Consider the following 19,150-nt stretch of genomic DNA (forward strand, 5'->3'; position numbering starts at 1 on the left):
TTATGGAATAGAAGCATGAGAAAAATAACTCAACACATTTGTTGAAAAAAACACAAAGCACCAGCACACGGAAGTCCCTGAAAGAAGAAAGGCGTCTGTGTAAGTGTGCAGAACCCTCGTCAGACCCTGGAGGTAATGGAAGTGGAGGGACTTTCCTAAGGACTTTGAATGATCTGTGGAAAATTTATTTGCACCAAGAATCCCAGAAGGTTTGTGGGCTAAAAGGAGAGCAGTAAAGGAAAATGTGTCTGTTCTTTCACACTGTGTTTAGGGAATATTTGTTTTCAAACATTTTACTCTCATCGTACCCAGCAGATCTGGGTATTCTCTTCATAAAAAGTTATCTTGTTCCAGCTTTTTTTATTTTTTGTGCTCTAATAAAACATTAGTTTAGAGATAGAAAATCTTTACTGCATTGAGCATGCTCACTTCAAAAAAAGGGGAAAGGAGCTAAAGTGCATTTCTACCTCATAACTTTGGCAGCTCTGTAGACCTCTAGAAGTATTCTACATAGAGAAATCTAGCACTGGAAAGAGGGGAAAAAATGGAAGAGGATACATCACTCTATGACAGAGGGATGGTCACAAAGCATGTGGATTTGGGGCCAGGATCTGGCCCACAATCTTCAAGAGAAAAATGTTATATGGGACCACTGTAAAATGAGTATATTTGGAGCATTCAATAATTAAAAAAAAGACAAAATGAAGGTTTTCCACATAAGTTTTACTGCATGCCCTGATATTAGGAATTGCAGACTCCTGATTATCAGTCAATACAATATCATTTTTAGTTTCTTCTACAGCATCACTGCAATCAAACAACACTGGGCATAATGTTGATTATGAAAATATGAGGTTGGTGGAACAATCAATTCAGATATATTTACAATATATTGTAAAGATGTGACTACATTTCAGGTAGGCATACCTAAATTATCCTTAGTCTAGCTGACTGGCACACTAATAACAAAAAAAGCCATGAGAGCACTGAAGCAATCTTTAAAAGCATAAACATGCAATAACTGAGATAATTGTTGTATGACCATGAAGTTCCACAAACTGCTACAGTTTTTTCTCCCCCCATTTTTTTTTAACAGGGACATTTCTTTTTGTTTTGGTCCTACATCAGGTCTTCACTGACAACCTGGCATCATTACTCTGTGACCAAACACTCCTCCTAAGAAAGCCATTTATATGGCCAAAATATCACTTTAGGCCCACTTCCCTGTGGACTAGAGAACTGGCAATAACTTGGATATGTGGGATTGTAGGTTTAGTCTAGCCAGGGAACACTCAAGTGTTAATATATTCTAAAACATCAAGATGATGAGACAAAACATTTCAAGTGAATGTTTTTAATTTAAAAAAAGTGCATTTAACACACAACAGAAGAGCTATTTTCCATTACGTGAGTTTTCAATAATAATCTGACTCACACTTAATCTTCTAAACACTTTACTAACCCTAATTAACAAACACCTTCAGCAACCCAAAATTAAAGTAGGTAACTAAGATTGTCTCTATTTACATATGTGGAACTGCCACAAAAGGTTTAAGTGCAAAAGACAGTCTGTGGTAGCACAAGGCTTAGAACTGAAGCATTCTTGGCTCCCAGTATTGTGATTAAACCAGTACGGTTTACACTCCTAAGAATGTAGAAATAAAGCCCAGTGGATATTGTTTCCCTTCTGGTATAAATATACTTACAGGTTGATGAAAATACATATGTATACACTACATGTTAACACTGAGCTACTGTGTTCATAGCATACCTTGTTCTCTCTGTTGATCTTTTTGTTCCATGGAAACAAGAGCAGAGAAATGTGCCTGATCGTAGGCAAGGACAAGAGGTGAGCAATGACATCTGTTTGGCAGAACTTCAAGTGGCAAATAAATTCCTCCAAATGGTATAGGTGCAAATGCTGCAAAGAAAAATGGGATTCTTCAGCTATGTGAAAGAACGGGCATTAATGTTGGCTCTATAATACGCAACAATTGTGCTCCTAGAGGTATCAGTAGGCAATGTAAAAAAGGAGAAAGCAATGCTGAAAACGGTCACAAGAGCAGGTAAAATTTCATTATAAAAGGGTCAGGAAATACACTATGAACTATGAATGAAAACGTTTTGCCCTTACACATATATTTTCCCTTGTTCTAACTGTTTACTAATAAAGACATTAGCGTCTTTTAAAAAGATTGTCGTGACTCTCACATGTGTAGATCTGTACCTGCCTGGAGTATCTTTAGCTACACGAATATTTTCCAACAATCAGTGGTAAACACACTATCAGTTCCATCAGGTCTTTTGCCAACATACTCTGCTCATGAGGAAAAAACACTGGGATTATTGTGACAGAATCAGATTGGGTCTAGGAGAGGAGAGGCACAAAATTGGGATAGGAAAAGTTTGAGGAAATGAAGTGATTTTTTTCTTTAGTCAGGAAATACACCAGTGTTAATTAGTATTCTATTATTATTGGACCTTTCCATAGTATCAATAAGACTATACTGTTTTTAAAACTACATCATGGTGAACACACAAAAAATATAAAGAAAAGGACAACAATGAGAACTCAATAAATTATTCACACTTAGTATCTTTTTAAATGAACTGTACTCTTTCCTGCATTGAATTTATCTTTATAAAGTGACTGAATATAAAAAGCTTTTAGGAAATGGTTTAAATATGAAATAATTCAAATGCCTTCTAAAAACACATTACAGTATATGATTTGCTCTAAAAGCTATTTTATTTGGTGGCATCTTTTGCAATTCACTATTTTGCAGGGGTCCAAATTGCAATTCTATAATATGAACTGAACAATGTGCTTTATCTTTCTTGTTAGTATAACAAGTAGATATTGAAAAATTCTCTAGTGTTGACTGAGTTATCTAAGGGAAAAATTTGATCCAAATCCCTCTGAAATCCGTTGTTCCAACAAACCTTAACAGGAAAATATGTTTAATGACAAAAGAAGCACAAACACTTACAGATTAACAACACAGATGGAATGAAATGGACACAGCAAAATCAGAACTTTGTTAACAGAGATCAGTGATCTGAAGAAAACAGTTCTATATTCCCTGAATTTTAATATTTTAAAAAATGAGCCTGAATATTCATAGTATTTCATATAACTTTAGTTACGTGACTCTACACAAAAGAGAGCTAATCTGCTTCACATACTAAAATATTTCAGACTTGCACTGGTATTTTTTAAAGAATATTATGGAAATTTTAAGAAATGTGTTGTGTTCTGTAATTCATTGGATAGTACGTTAATAGTAAATATCCGAGGTAAACACATCGTCAGTGTCCTTCAGTAAGATTCACATAATTATGCTGTATTTTTTGCTTTGACCTAACAGAGATGGACCTAGTATCATTCTGATCCTTTTTTCAGAAAAAGGCAGCAGTAACCTCAGAAACGCGCATATTTGTTCCATCTGTGACTTTTAGTTATGATAGGTTACCATTGATTCAATAAAAATAGGTTTATTAAAAATACATTTCCAATGAAAAGCTCTTACCTTCTCCCCCTGAGTCCCGTAACATTGTATCTGCTACTACAACAATAGGTCTTCTCAAAATATGGGCTAAGACAAAAACATGGAACTCTTCCAAGCTCTCATACACTGGATCTTCTGAATTATCAACTCTGGAAGACAGAGCATTGAAGCTTTAGTGAATCAGCACACCACGGCAGCTATTTCCCCATCCTCATCACTCATATTCCCACTCCTATGAAACACATGTTCCATTTCCACTGAAATCGGTAACAAAACAAAACAAAGGAAAGGGTAATATATTTTTGAAAATAAAGAGAATAACAGCAACAGAACAAATGTTTTCATTTGCAGACTCCAAGCTAGTTTGATAGTCGTTCTAAATCATTACCTTCTGATATCATCTGGTAGCCTAATGGGAATTAAAAAGGTAATTCTTAGCCAAGCTCCTAGCATATAGCTGCTTCTGTTACTAAAATCATCATTTCATGCAACACAGAGACCATACAATGAAAAGGTACATATTTTTCCAGTCTCTGTAAATAAAATACACATGAATGACCTTGGCAATATTAGAAACTTTGATGTCAACCTGAACTGTGAGGAAGAATTTAACCCATAAAGTTGACAGCAAAATTTCTTTTCTTTGATCATTACTATATTTTTAAAGGTGGGGAGGTGTACATGTGTAAGGAGCTGGAGACTCATTTTCTTAACAGCTTTTACAATGAGATGAGTTTCACCTAGTTTTATACATGTAAAGTCAGGAGTCTAAGCCTTTCTCCTTGACTATCTTTACAGATAATGAAACCCCCCCCCCCCAGCATATCTGGAGATAGGATCATCCCTCCCATCTCAAGCATTTGTCCCAAGATGAGATGAAAGTTCTCATTTCTCTCTACAGAATACAAAAGGAAACTAAATGCTGACGTAGTGAGGTTAGATGAGGCCAATGAGTTTTGCCAGTGGAGCTTCATGTTTCAGAAGACATAAGAAGAATTGATTTAAGTATCTGAACAGCAGAACATGAGAGTCAAAGAGTAGGACAGCACTACAGAGGAATCCAAGCCTTTTCTTTACGTTGACCTTCTAACGTGCCTCATCCAGCTACCACTGGAATAATGAAAGTCTTTCCACTCTTCAATCAAGCTGGAGCAGATACAGAGCATCTCAAAAAGTATAAAGATATTATTTCATTTGTACATTAAAATAAATAGGTTTTTTTCCAGGTTTTATTCAGAAATATTCCACAAGTCTAAACAGAGTTAATGCTCGATGAGCCTCAAAATGAATAAGTAATTTAAGACAAAGGAAGAGAAGTGCTGTTCTTGGAAGGAATTTAAGAATCAACATAAAATATAATAGGATGCTGGTCTGAGCACTTGAGGAGTCTTCTGCCTGTCAGTATCTTCTCCCTGTCATGTTTTAGATACAATTATGTTTATCAGACATCCTGGAAAAAAAATACATTAAATTCATAATCCTTACATGGCAAAAATGTGGAAATACCCTTTAACACCTAGCTGTCCAAGGAAGTGGAGTTAACTGATGGTATTTCCACAGGTCACAATATGATATTTTCTGTAAAATCATCCACAATTAGTCCTAAATCCTAAACTACAGAGGAGGCCAAAATGAATAAATTACCTACTAAAAGAATTTGACAGAGACAAGTACACAGAATATGCTATAAGAAAATGAGACTGAGATATCCGAGTCCTATCTGGGATGATCTTCAGACAGTTTCTGTTCTATTCATAATCTGATGTCTGGAAGGCACAAGCAATGACAGAACAGAGAAAAACAGAACGACAGGATGTCTATTAAAACAGAAAAATGTCTCTGAATGTGACAGGAATATCTGTGAAAACTCATGTTAAATTACATAACTACCATTACCAAGAAGAACACAGAGATAAGCTATCTAGGAAAGTAAAAAATGTGTACAGCACATAGAGCGAGATTTGTAAGTTCTTCAAGTCAGTACTATAAAGCTATAAAGTACCCAGGGTACCAGCACCTGCCAGATTCATCTAAGACGTACACACCTATGCTCAACAGCATCGAGTGTCAGAAATACAAATTTAACAACATAAATTAATAGTACTAAACCATCATGTTTATAAAGACAGATAATTCCTTAAAATATAATTTATGGACTAAAATCCTCAAAGTCTTTAAAAAGAGATATCTGTGCTATCCTATTCATCTGAAAAAATTGATTAGTCTTATTTTCCCAATGCATACAAACTTCAAAAAAAAAGTATTTGTACCTGAATAGACACACGGAATTACTAAGTTTGCTTTAAATGTTCTATTTTACTGAAGAGCTTACAAAGCACGCAAAGTTACATGTACTTTGTGGCTCAAAATTTCTGAAAGCAAGAACATGGAAACTTTATCTTAAAGAATGCATGCTAAAAACTTCTAGTGGTACACTACTGATCACTAAATGCTATGGAGTACTTTTCTGTCAGAAAAGCAGCACTGAAAACCTGATTTAAAATTCAATGAAGAAAGTCTTCCAATCAGCATCAGTGTGCTTTGGATGAGACCCACACTATTCCACGAAATGGAAATGTCCAACGTGTTTGAAAAGCTAACCTATGAAGTCAATCATTTATGAAACAGATCATTCATTCATCCGGGCTGCAAGAATAATTCTGTTAAATTCCCTGCTTCTCTAGCTGAACATTTCTGAGCCATTCTATAACTTCAAAAGCAATTTATAGAATTTTAAAGTTTCTCTTGTTTCCTTTCCTATTTTTCTAGTCCATTCACGTCACTAGAACATTTTAAAGCCTTGCCCGTGTTACCTCTGTCACAAGAGAAAACAGAAAAAATACACTGCAGGGAAGACTACTGAAAAATGGTAGGGTTGTGGGAATGAGACAAAAGTAGAGACGACCATTCACAGTTGAGTGCCACTTAAAAATGTAAGCTGCACAGAACACAGCTTCTGTAGGACATGACAAATCAAGGCGAGCAACACAACCAAGCCACACACTCCAAGGAAGACGGAGATGGTCCTCTCACTGCTGTGCACGCAGAGAACTTCCAACATTCACTTCTGATGCATCTTTGAGGACCTGCATTCACAAATCTGTGTGCAAAATGGATGGGTTTACCCCTCCATAGCAATATTTCAAGGGCCTTTTCTATCCTCATGTATTCGTCTTGGCTGCACACAACATGCATCTCTCCTGAGATGAGTGTTAACTATTATCCTGTATCAAGTACAAAAGCTCTCTCTCTTTTATCAGAAAAGTCATGAAAATATAGACTTTAATACTAATAGCACTTATCGAATAAAGATAGATCAATGCACTGATCTTAGCACACAGAGATGGAAACATAATCAGGCAACCATAAGACTCATGTACACAATTGATCTAAAAAAACAAACCATTTTAAACAGTGAACTTCCCCATTTACCAATGTGGGACACAGTTAAAAGAGTTCAGAAATAAAAAATCATAAGCTTATCATGTGTAGGATATGTGACTGAATATAGGACATTTACCACAGTTTACACATTTTTCTCACAGTTCATATACACTGCAGCTAAGAAAAAAAAGTGTCTATAGAACATCTTCCATTCTGAAGAAATGCAAAATACAAAATGTAAGTGTTCAGAAATTTACAGAAAATTATCTGAACCCATGATATCAGGTGCCTTTAATCAACTGAAATGGGGATCACAGGAGTCTGCTTTCGAATCCTTAACGTGCTACTCTCGATGCTCTGGGTGCGCACAGATGCCCTAGTCAGATGCTAAACAAAACAAACTGTACAAAAGCCAAATGATATCTGAAAGTTTTCACCAACATATATGCCAAATACATGCCATGTTAAAAGCTTGGATAGATATTTTTTGCAGTATATTGTAAGGATTTTTTTTGGTTGGGTTTTTGTCTTGTTTTTCTTTTTTACAGATACCAAGGAAGCAATTCCAAAAGGATGAGACAAAAGTCGAATGGCTTTCTAGCTCAGAAATCCCTTTATTTGTGCATGATTAGTTCAGTTAAACCAGATACAGGCACTTTAGACATTTACTCCTTCCTTCAAATAAGGGTTATGGATTACTTATTTTCTTAAAATAGACTCAGAAGGAATTACCGTTAAATAGCACATCTCAAAAACAAGAACTTCTTTCTATCAGAAAGCAGATCATTATCTATTGTGGTTAGATTCTTCTATCCAACTTTGTGGTTATGCATTTTGATTATTTTATTCCTAGGCAAATAAGTGCTATTTTAACTTGTTACACGAGCTTGGGAAGCCACAGACTAGAAAACAAAGACTATGATGAGGATTGGCTAGCATGCCACAGAAGAGACCAACAGATACAGTTTGAGTTCATATAACAATGTGATTTTGACATTAGAGGGATAATAAATCTCTGGCAAGTACAGTACTTTACCACAAAACCCATTATTAGTAAATGACTTCACCTTAAAACCCAAGGAGAACTGAACTAAACTTGAGCCATTATTCCAGGCCATATTTCTTTTGGATTCAACCACATTTTAGGTAAGCATTAGAAAGAATTTTATAACAGAATGAAAAGAGGACAATCTATAAAAATAAAACACAAAAAGTGACACTAACAGATAAAATTACAAAACGTTCCATGCACAGCTATGCTGAAACACATCTGCTAAGTAAGACAGTACGCAGAACAACAGAGCTTATTCCTCACTCATGACCAGCTCATACTTGACTCCCACTCAGTCACTTCTTTCCAGAGGAAAGTCAAACCCAACAATCTCTATACAGTGGTAAAGACACCTGACTCAAACTAGAAATGGCTGCATGTAATTTAAGTATTAATTTTCATTATATGGGATTTGTGAAAAATAACAACTGAATATAACTGCATGGGCACTGCTCTAGAACACATGGGCCAAATCCAGTAATCGTCCTACAGCCCTGATGGCATCCAGCCCAGCCCTAGAACTTCATGCTACAATTTTTCAGTTTAACTCAGGAGCACAGCAGAATATAGATTATTAACAACAGGCTGATGCAGGATACATATTCTCCGCTCAGACAATGAGACACCTGGCCCTCCCTGGTCCCCTTCCTCCTTGCCTAAACTTGTCAGGAAATTTTTCCCGATATTCAAATCAAATTCCCCATTTTGTAATTTCCTCTCACATTCCTTACTGAATTCTTCTCCATCCTTGCCTGTGACAACTTTCCAACATTCGCAGTCAATTATGTCACCCTAATAGCAATTTCTTAACCAAAAGGAAGTTAGAAGAATCATGTTCTTGGCAAGACAATATGCTACGAAGATTTTATTTTCTGATAAAATACTTCCAGATTCTATTCTTTCTAAAAGTTTTTTTTTCTTAAATCCTCCAATTATTCTCTATCTCCTAATTAATGGTGTTTCTAGATGTGAAGGTCATATTCTTGATACAGCTGTATCAGAAGGACCTTTATATCCCTTTGGTTAATTGATGTCATGCCTGACTGCACATGAAGTCCAAAATTCCACTGAGCTTCTCTCTTCTTCAATATCACATCACCAAGTAGCTTGATTCAATATTAATGGTCGCATTCACACATTTCAAATGCCTCTCTTCTATTACACATCTGTTTTTCATTTCTCATTTTCGGTGTTCAATTTTATTTCATCATTGCCCATAATTTATCTGGACTATATTATAGTATTTCAGTATCATTGCTAAGCATTCAGTATGAATTTTTGTAAAGGTTAATGAGAATGAAAACTATAATCATTAGCAAATATCCATATCAACCTACCACATCCTTTTACCCATTTGTTCCACTTTTTTTCCATGGTCCTTTTTTTAAGCACAAGTATATGGCCATGAAAATTGTGGCCAAGTTCATTTTGTCCACATAACTTTGAAGAAAGAAAAATTTAAGAAATGGAAATTAATCCCTCTGTTCATGTAAAGTTCAGTTTTAAATAATAAAATCCACAAATATAGCAGTATATAATTCTACACTACAGCATCCTGCTCAGCCACGACACTCTGACCAAATATTTTATATTAATTGTAAGAAAAAACTAACAAAAAAATAAGAAGTTTAAAAAAATCTCAGTCTAGCTTACAGGAACACTGTTGTCTCAGTTCTGAACAGGATGGACATCTACTCAGCACTCCACAGAGATTCCCTCTCTTACGGAAAACTCAATTTATACTACGGCTAGTAATGAGGGAAAAAAAATTCAAAAGTCTGAAAAAGCAAGTGACCTATGCTGCTGTTCCACCTTGCTATCTGCTGTCTATTCCTCTCTTTTGCCTGTAATCTCTGAGCAAGTGCTCTGTTTTCACGTCCTTGGATTCCCTTCCACATGGCTCTCTCTGAAAACCTTGCTTTTCTTTCCCAAACACATGCTCTAGATTCTCACAGTTTGTCCAACAGACTCATAACAGCTATTCTGCCTTTCCACTGCAAGACTCGTGCAGAGCCTGGGAGAGCCACTGGCAGTACTTACAGCAAGACAGACCAACACCTGCAGACAGTGGGGCTGCAAGGAAACAACATGAGTTGTATCAGGTTCTTCAACCTGGTGACTTGGTACAAGCATGAGACCAGAAGGAAACCTGAATTCATACCTCTGGACCTGTCACCATTTCACCTCTGAAGCCTCCTCCTTCCCTGTTTAGGGATCCCCAAATTACAAATGCCATAGGCCAAAGCTGCAGCTTACTAGCAAGCACAAACTGCTGCTGCAGATAGGTTTAGGAACTTGTCCTTTGTTGCCCTTGCACGGTACTTCAGCAATGACCTTTCGCTCAAACACAGAAACCACACAGAAGTGGTACAATTTCCTCCTTTTCTTCCGAGAAAAAGTTGGTACACTGCATTGACGACTGCAGACTCAGAATATGAATGTTTCAAGTTCCTACTTTTATTTAGTCTTCTTTAAAAATATCAATAGCTTTTGATCATAGAGAAACAATATATAAGAAATGATTTTCAAGGCATAAAATAAAAGAGAAGGTTGAAGACCTACATCAGCTTTCACTACTTTGATTTGAATGTTATGCTCTATTTAATTGTGTGGGAATGCATACTTTTGTGTAAAACATCTTTTGCAGCATGCGAGATGCAAAGATCTGTTTTTATGAAACATCTAGAATTCAACAGAAACCTGTTAAGTAAGGCAAAACACATTCACCATATCTATACTATTACTTAATTTTAATGCCGAACGTAATTCTGATCTCATTTCTGTCTTGAATTTGATCTCTTTTCTTCAGTCTGTAGGACATCCAAGGTTTTCAGACCAGAAGGGCTCTCTGAAATGGCATATTTAAAACATCACAATAATATGAGTATTTCCAAGTTACATTAGGCTTCAGCACAGTTTACAATTGAAAAATAAGCCAGATAAAAAGACGCTATATCCATCAGACACTTCAGCTAATGTAGAAAAGATCTACTGTTTGGTTTTCCGAACCTTTTCCTATTAGTGTCCTTATAATTACACGGAAATAGTTAAATAGGAATAGCACTCCTGCAACAGACAAGTGCAAACAACAACAGTTTTTAAGCAATGCCTTCCTTAAGCGATTGAGTGAACTAGATTCTTCTCTTACGTGAGAATGTGCGAGAATATCTTTTACCGCAGTTCCTAGATTTACAGGAATGCCAGTAATCACATTTCAGTTTTTTGCAATAGTTTGGATTGTATGTCAAAATATTCTGAATACATAACCAAGTGTGAAAACTCAGAAATTATATACATTTGAAAGCTACTTCCTGTTTAACTGTTCAGCTTTTGCTGCCTTAAATATAACTAATGACACATGGAAAGATTACAGCAGTCTTCCCTACCTTCTTCCCTTTCTCAAATCACTTGGCCTAATAGGACAGTGCCAACTGTATCAAGAATATGAGACAGCTACCTGGAAGCTCCCAGTTAATACTAAGCAAGAACGCCATCCACATTCAAAATCTCTCTTAGCTTATACCAGGACACTACATGACATCTAGCGTTCAGCCCTAGCTGCTTTCCCAGAAGTGGAATAACAGCAGCGATATTCACCCTACCACGAGAAGAGGCTTTGAAATCCTTGACTGAAGATAGTCTGCAAAATGAATGAAGGGCTTGGAATTTTGTCTCTTTAGGGGGATTGCAGTAGTCAGGTTTTCAACAAAAAGCAAGGGTGCAAGGTATTTTTCTTTTTCAAAGCGCTTGCTTCAATTCAGCCCTGCCTTTGCTTGTAAACAGAGATAAACGAAACAATTATGATAATCTGAAATTTGTTTTTACATTTACGGAAAGATGTGCAAATCAGTTTCAAAACAAGACTCTGCTTCGTAATTAATCAGCCTGTTTAAACTGCTTCAAGGATTCCACGTGTTGGAAACCAGAACTTAATAACAAGATTTTTCTCTGTTTCCTTCATCTTTGTCTCCAACTTCCAGCTCTCAAAAAGAGAAGGTTCTCAAAAAAGAAAACCCTAGAGATGCAGTGACAATTGCTGATCTCCTTTATAAGCACTTTGCTCTCAAAAATAAACAAAACAAACTCGCAGGTGAATGAGGCAGCATAATTCCAAATCCATGGTTGTCACCAAATTCTTTTGAAGCAAATGCAACTTTGGATGCTTTAGTTAGTTCTGACACCAAAGGAAAATGCCTCCTCTGTAATTCAAAGGCTCATTTGCAAACCTTCTTAATACAGTACCTAAATAGCAAATGCCATAATCACATCCGAAAAATACTATTTTTTCCTTTTCCTTCTCAAGGGCTCTATTACTTTGAACTCTGGCTACGTTACACTGAGAAAACAACTCATTATATCACTCTTCGGAATGACTGCAATGTGAATTACATATTCATATTTTTAATAGCTTAAATTTCTTGGCAATTCTTCTTTGCTTTCACTATTTGTTTAAAAATTAACTGCTCTCTGTTTAACCTTACTTCATTCCCATTTGCAAAAAGAGATATGCAAACCATGAGGAAACATGAAAAAAATTTAAATTAATCCTTTATTTAACAGTGTGATATTCTCTTTTTAAGTATCTGAGAACTAAAGTTAAAGACGATTGATTGGCTGGCAAATGCAAAATCTCCATGTCAGGACATCTCTAATTGGAACACACAGAACCTACACGCTGTATGAAACATGTACAGAATCAAATAGACAGAATGAGGCCATGAAAGGTTGGTGGTGAATGGTCAAATTTAATAGAAATATGAATTGAACTGAATGGCATTAGAAGACTAACTCAGATCTACAGGAAAGTATCTTGAAACAGAGAGGAAAAATTAAGGAGTAAAATAAAAAACCCTCTATTTTTTAAGTTTCAGAATACATGAAAATGAGACATACATTGTGGCTGACAATTTGCAAAACACCTTTATCCTGCATTAGGAGAATTCCCTACCCTTGACATCAAAGGGTTAAAAGGAAAACGTAATGTAATATTTTTTCAAAGAATACAGAAGATTTTTTACTCTCATTGTGTTCTATGCCCCATTTTGTCAATTTATTCATCTCATGCAATTTTCTCTGGGGAAAACAGCAGCTAGAGGAAAAGAAAATGTTCTAATTAAACAAACACTAAGTATTTTTAGTTATAAACACTAAATACAAAAACTAAAAAAATAAAGTTCCTGCATTCTTAAGGCTGGTCAATAACCATACTCTTTTGGAAAAACTGCATGGTTCCAGCGAGGTATGCTTTTTGAATTTAGCTATTTAAGGCAGACAGAATTCAATTCCATGTGTGTTTTAGGGGTACTTAATTGTTATATATACTATATGATCCCAAACTTTTACACTGATTTTTTTTTCCATTTTATCCAACAGCTTCTATACATCTAAACTAAAATGCATGCTGGCAGTCATAAAGACAGTACTGGGTTTATCCCAAATACCAAATTCCCTGGTAAATTCTATAAAAATCTAATTGACTAAAATGCTTCTAAGTGCATATTATACAAAATCAAACATACAAACTAAGCTGATCTTTAAGAAAACATCCTTTCTCACTTCTTGCCTGTTATTACTGGGTGAGTAACTGGAAAAAAATCGTAACTCTACAGAGCTTAATCAAAGTAACTGCAATCAGTCATATTCTTGTAGAATCCATCCAGATAAACAGATACAAAATTAGGTATGAAAAGAATCTGAAGTTCTTAGAAATAGAGACTTACGCTCATTCCAGCAACACTGTAAACTTTATCAGGATGAATAGTGAAGCAATTTCAGTTTCAAAAAAACTCAATATCTAAATAACACTTGCTTTTGAGAGGGCTATTTATATCACATAGGAGTAATAAAAGCTTGAATAGTCAAAGAAAAGGCAACTCTTCCTATCAGCACAATATAAATTATTGCAATTTTTAGTCAAAGTTTCAGTAACTGTTCAAAGATCAAAGTAGCATGTTTTTTCAGAATGGTTTCCTGAGACTACCAAGTATAACTCAATATTCTGCTTTAGCCTTAAAAATACAGTGCATCCAAATATTTAGTCTTTAGCTTTAATACCAGAAATATGATTTTTCTTTCTGTATGCTTAGGATTAACAGTAATTTAAAAATAGAAAATATGAAGAGTTACTTGGTGATCTGCCCCAACAAAAGATCTCTATGAATATTTGCTATATTTGAACTACAAAGCAAGAAAGGATTGAAATAAAGGTACAGGAATGAGAATCTAGCATTAAAACTCTGTTAAAACACAGAAAACAAGATTTTGGCTCACAAACTGCTATCTTCTGGAACGTTATTAGAAGAGGTGATGTTATTCTTTCACTCTGTGCTTCAGTGATAATATCTGAACAACGGTCATCTTTCTGCTAAGTCTTACTAAAGCAAGAAGTTACATGTTCAGTGAGAAGCAGAAACCTCATTTCCTTGAAGCTAAATGCTACCAACTCTGTGCTTGTCTCAGAAGCTAGAAAACTAGGATTTATGAAAATCAGACTCTTCTGGACTCAAATTCACCTCAAGTCAGTGTAGTAACTGTAAAAGGAGACTCAGTCAAAATGCTAAATATTATTATGGAATGGTCAGACAATTATATTCTACCATGCAAAAAAAACCCCAACTGGTTGAAAAGGTAGTTTGCCAGTGCTATAAATGTCTTCATTCATTTGTACTGCATAGTTTTCCTACTGAGAGCAAAAACTAGAAGATTTAATTATACTCCAAACTTACCCGCCGCCAGTGCCTCCGTTTTTGCTGAAATGTGTGCGAGGCTCACTTGATGCCAGCTTAAGCAGTTCATTCCATTCCCGTTCCCACTCTTCCTCTGTATATACTAAGCCCGACTAAGGGAGAGAATGAAATGCCTTTAAGACTGTGCTGGTATAAAGTATAACTAGAGTTCTGCAGTAGAATTTACAACAAACTAATGTATTTTGAGTTTCATACATGATACGGTTTAATATTTTGGACTATTAGTGGTTCCTATTCAGGTGAAAAGAATATCAACTGATTAAAACAGACCTAAGACACTAACTATATGCTGGATTGTATTTCCAGTTACAGGTCTGCTTCTGCAAACACACCACCTCACTTTCTGAAGTCCAATTACTCATACCCATGTGAATTCCTTGCAAACATGGTTAGCTTGCTTTATTGTCCATTTCTGGAACTTGGCTTTCCTCTGCAAAATAGGGAACTACTATGAATGCCCTTCCTGGCAGACAGGGATGCCTTCTCCCTTTTTCAATGGGGAGGGGAAGGAAGGACGCTCAAGAGCAGAACAGGTAAATAAACGCTTCTGTGTCCCTGTGTTTTCAGGTAGCCTGAAGAACGCTGAGCCAGTGACACCTCGGCTTCTTCGCACTGACTGCTGCCATCCACAAGCAGATTACGAATATGCCACAAACCTTTGACCATGTTCGCTTCATTGAGGTTGGTCAGCATTCATGCTGGAGTATTTAAAAAACAGTTATCCGATTTCTCGTGGTATCTCAAAACTGATGGAAGTATAAATTCCCATATCAAGAGAATGGAGGAACGAACAGAGAAACAGCACACCAGGACTGTGGGTAGCTCGTATTTCCACTGAATCTATTAATTCTCCAGCAGCTCTCCATTAACATTCATATAAAGGAAACACACAACAATTTTGTTTAAATGAAAAGGCATTTTTACCTATAATTTTGGATGTGACAAAAAAAAAAAAAATCACTTAACCAAATAGCAGTTTCGTTTTGCTCTTGAAAGGTTTTTTAGTATCCTGAAAAACAAGTATCTCCAGGATTACAGTTAAAAGAGAAATACTGAAGAAACTACCCATACATCTCACTGCAGGCAGGAAAACCAACCCACACAAGTAGGCAAACAAAATGAAGCCATCCAGGGAAGTGATTCCTGGAAAGATATTTATAGGGAGATAAAAAGTTTGCACTGAGGATAAATATCTGATGGAAGAATACTTCTTTGGAAGTTATTACATTAAAATATACATCCTGTGGCTTGCAGGCCTTTCTTGGAAAGACAGCTCTATCTAATGTCTATTAAATCGCAGCAATCTGACTCCGGTACAAAATGAAAACTGACAAAAATCCATACCTTTGGGATGATGATTAGCCCTGAAATTGGCTTTTCTAACCACTGTTTAGGCACATCTATCCTCAGAAAAAGATACATAATAGAGTCCAGCTTTAAATCAATAGTTAAAACAAATCTACAGATGATTTTAGTTTAAAAAAAAAAATCCACTCAATATTTGCTCATAGCTCTAAGAAAACTAGCTTGACATTCTAGGGAGCTCTTTCTTAAACGAAATTCTCTTTTCTTTTGTGTATTTCATCCAGTCATTTTAATATGCTCATGAGAGCTAAATTATAAAGAATGGTTGAGGTTGGAAGGGACCTCTGGAGATCATCTAGTCTACGTTTAATTTTGGAGGCCAAAATTTTCTACTGGTTCCAAACCCATCTTAGAACTTTGTAGCTATGAAACTGTATATTTCTGCCCACAAAGCCAAAACCATATTTGCATTTCGATGCTCAAATTCTAAATAAATCTCTTTTCACATAAAAAATTGAAACACAGGAAATTTGGAATTTTCACACCAAGCTTCAGAGGAATGCTTTTGACCCTACATGGTGCTAACAAGACTGTCTTTGGGCTATACAGACCTCCTTATTCTGCTGGGTCTGTTGCCATCTCCACCTTCTTTTCAGTGCTTCCCTTTCAGCTCCAGTTCTCATCATGGTGTAGAGTGCTTTACGCAAGACAAGGTCCCGGTCATGAAATCCCCACATCCCTAAAGTAGCACAAGAAGGCACTCAGTTTTAAAGAAGCTACAGTGAAATAGAAACAGTAAGTATTAATACAATTAATATTGTTTTAAATCAAAAGCAGCATGGCTTATTCATTACTTAAGATTCTCCTTAGTAGCAAAAAATTCACTCATTTCTAAGGTTTCCTACTGAAACAGTCAACATAGATAAGCTAATGAACAACAGTAAGTAATTCTAACAAATTTTAAAGATCGATTAAGGACCGACTAAGGATTTGAGTTGTTTCAGTATTTGTTTCCGTGCAACTTCAACTTTGCTGTAAGTAATGGAATATTCAACGCACAGGTTTTGATTTTAGCTGGAGTTGCAACAGAGCTTGCTGACACCAGAATGTTAATGACAACTACAGGCACTTTTGTGTATCTCAAATGATGATACAGACACCCATAAGACTCTGCTCTTATACAGCATGATGATAAATTTTCTTTGGCTTCTGTATCCTAGTAAAGAGACGAGCATTCATGACAATTGGAACCTAAAAATACAAGCAGCCACAGGCTTTCAAGATCCTTTTAAGTTAATAAAATGTCTTTATGTACTGGAAAACAGTACCCTATGATAACAGAGAAGAGCTCTCACCAAGACATGTACCTATAGGCAGACATGTTTCAATTACTATACTGTCAGCTACTGGCACTTAATATGTTTATTTCCAACTTTTCAGGTCAAAATGCTTCAAGAATTTGCTGTAAATAACATACAATTCCTTCAAGCTGAAAATGGAGTGGGCGTAGATAAAAGGGCCCTTGGAAACAATAAAACCTGTTTTTCTTGTTACTTCTTCCAAAAAATAAAAGTCTTTTCTAATGATTAAAAATCCCAAGGTTATTAAAAATTCACCTTTGGGAGTTCTACTGGTGCAAGATTTTAGCAACAGTAACAAAAAAAGGAATTTCTTCAAAATAATTATGACATGCAAGACTTATTACAGATTTTCAGCCTCAGAGATTTTTATTTATTTGATAGCATTTGAAGAAAGCTTTCAAAGGTCTTGTATTAATGATTAATGAATTGGAATTTATTTTTAATTCACCCCAAACTCTCTCTTCCATATAATTAACCTCTCCAAGGAGCCAACAGAGATGATAAACACATATTGTATTCTTGAAGATAGTAGGACAACTGTTTAATAAAAGCCAGAGGAGAATGAATGTAATTTCTCATTCACAATACAGACAATCCTGCAGAAGCACCTAGGGTTCCACCTGTACCAGGACTTGAGTCACTGGCATCCATGAGGAAAGCTTTATGATACTGTTCCAGTTATACTTCTGATATCAACTGGATAAAATTTGCAGCTTCATCTCTCAAACAGGCCTACAGCAAACACTTCTGTAAGTGAAAGCTGAAGAAGAATATGCTGCTCTAGAACCAGGCTTTTAAAGAAAGTCTTTATACCCCATGTGTTTGAGCTTTTTACGGGGATAGTGAAGAGCAAATATTTTTGGTAAAAGACTTCTTGTGCACATTTCCCCCTTACCTAAAGAGGCAGCATGCAAGAGGCAGTTTCCATCACCTGTTGTAGCCAACGGAAGAAGGCGTTTGCAGCTCGTACACACTGTGGACCACCAATTCAGTCGTCCTGAAAAGAAAGCACCCATTAAAATGGCTGAGTGGATGCTGAAACAGGATGAACACAGAGTATAGGCATATATATATAGTGATGATGAATAATGCTGAAGGTTAACTGTAAAAATCCTTTCTGCCAAATAAGCTTAAATGTAATGCCAGAAGTAGAAACTGAAAAGGATTAGAAATAAGAGGCAGATAAACCATAACTATTCTCTAAACGTGTTTTGGATAAGATAAGAGCACCTTTAATTAATTTGCATCTTCCATTCTCAAATACTTCACTTAGGAAGAGATTTCCAAAGAGTTCATTGTCTAAATACCCTTACGGGTCTGGCTATCAGTTTCCAAGTATAATGGCCATCGGCCTCCTATACACAGATCACAGATTACATCTTTACAATGAAGTCTCAGGAGACAAAAGTACCGTGTATGTGTTAATCAGGAAACATTAATGTTAGGTAAGTTTATCAGGGTGGATTGTTTCTGGCGCTGATTCTCTTCCCACTTGCCATAGTGTAAGTTATGATTAGGTCTACTGAAATCAACAGCTACACCACCAGAGCAGAACTAAAGACGAGACCACATGGCCAGCCGAAGGTCTAGGATAGCATGTAGCTTCTCCCTTTGAGAACACCACTTAAGAGATCCACTTATCCATCCTTGCTCTATGAAGTATATTTTACAGATTATACAACAGAGATGGATTATGAAACAGACAGACAAGAGTACAAATATTCAGAGGTATCTGGATGAAGCAAATGAAGCCATGAAGGGTATCAATGTCAAAGAGAAAACTGGAAGTACATC

General features: G+C 36.0%; 1 protein-coding gene across 8 annotated transcripts in view; it reads right to left on the minus strand.

The window, feature by feature from the left end:
* OTUD7A (OTU deubiquitinase 7A) overlaps nt 1-19,150 on the minus strand; it is a 221,468-nt gene that overhangs the window by 15,129 nt on the left and 187,189 nt on the right. For all 8 annotated transcript variants that reach the window (XM_026113458.2, XM_026113457.2, XM_026113462.2 and 5 more), the window contains 5 exons: nt 18,252-18,353; nt 16,607-16,734; nt 14,670-14,782; nt 3,531-3,658; nt 1,772-1,921 (listed from right to left, as the gene is read on the minus strand). In XM_026113458.2, coding sequence (XP_025969243.2) covers nt 1,772-1,921; nt 3,531-3,658; nt 14,670-14,782; nt 16,607-16,734; nt 18,252-18,353 — 621 coding nt within the window. The remainder of the gene's footprint in view (nt 1-1,771; nt 1,922-3,530; nt 3,659-14,669; nt 14,783-16,606; nt 16,735-18,251; nt 18,354-19,150) is intronic.

Source organism: Dromaius novaehollandiae, chromosome 10 (genome assembly GCF_036370855.1).
Source record: "Dromaius novaehollandiae isolate bDroNov1 chromosome 10, bDroNov1.hap1, whole genome shotgun sequence".
Taxonomy (NCBI): domain Eukaryota; kingdom Metazoa; phylum Chordata; class Aves; order Casuariiformes; family Dromaiidae; genus Dromaius; species Dromaius novaehollandiae.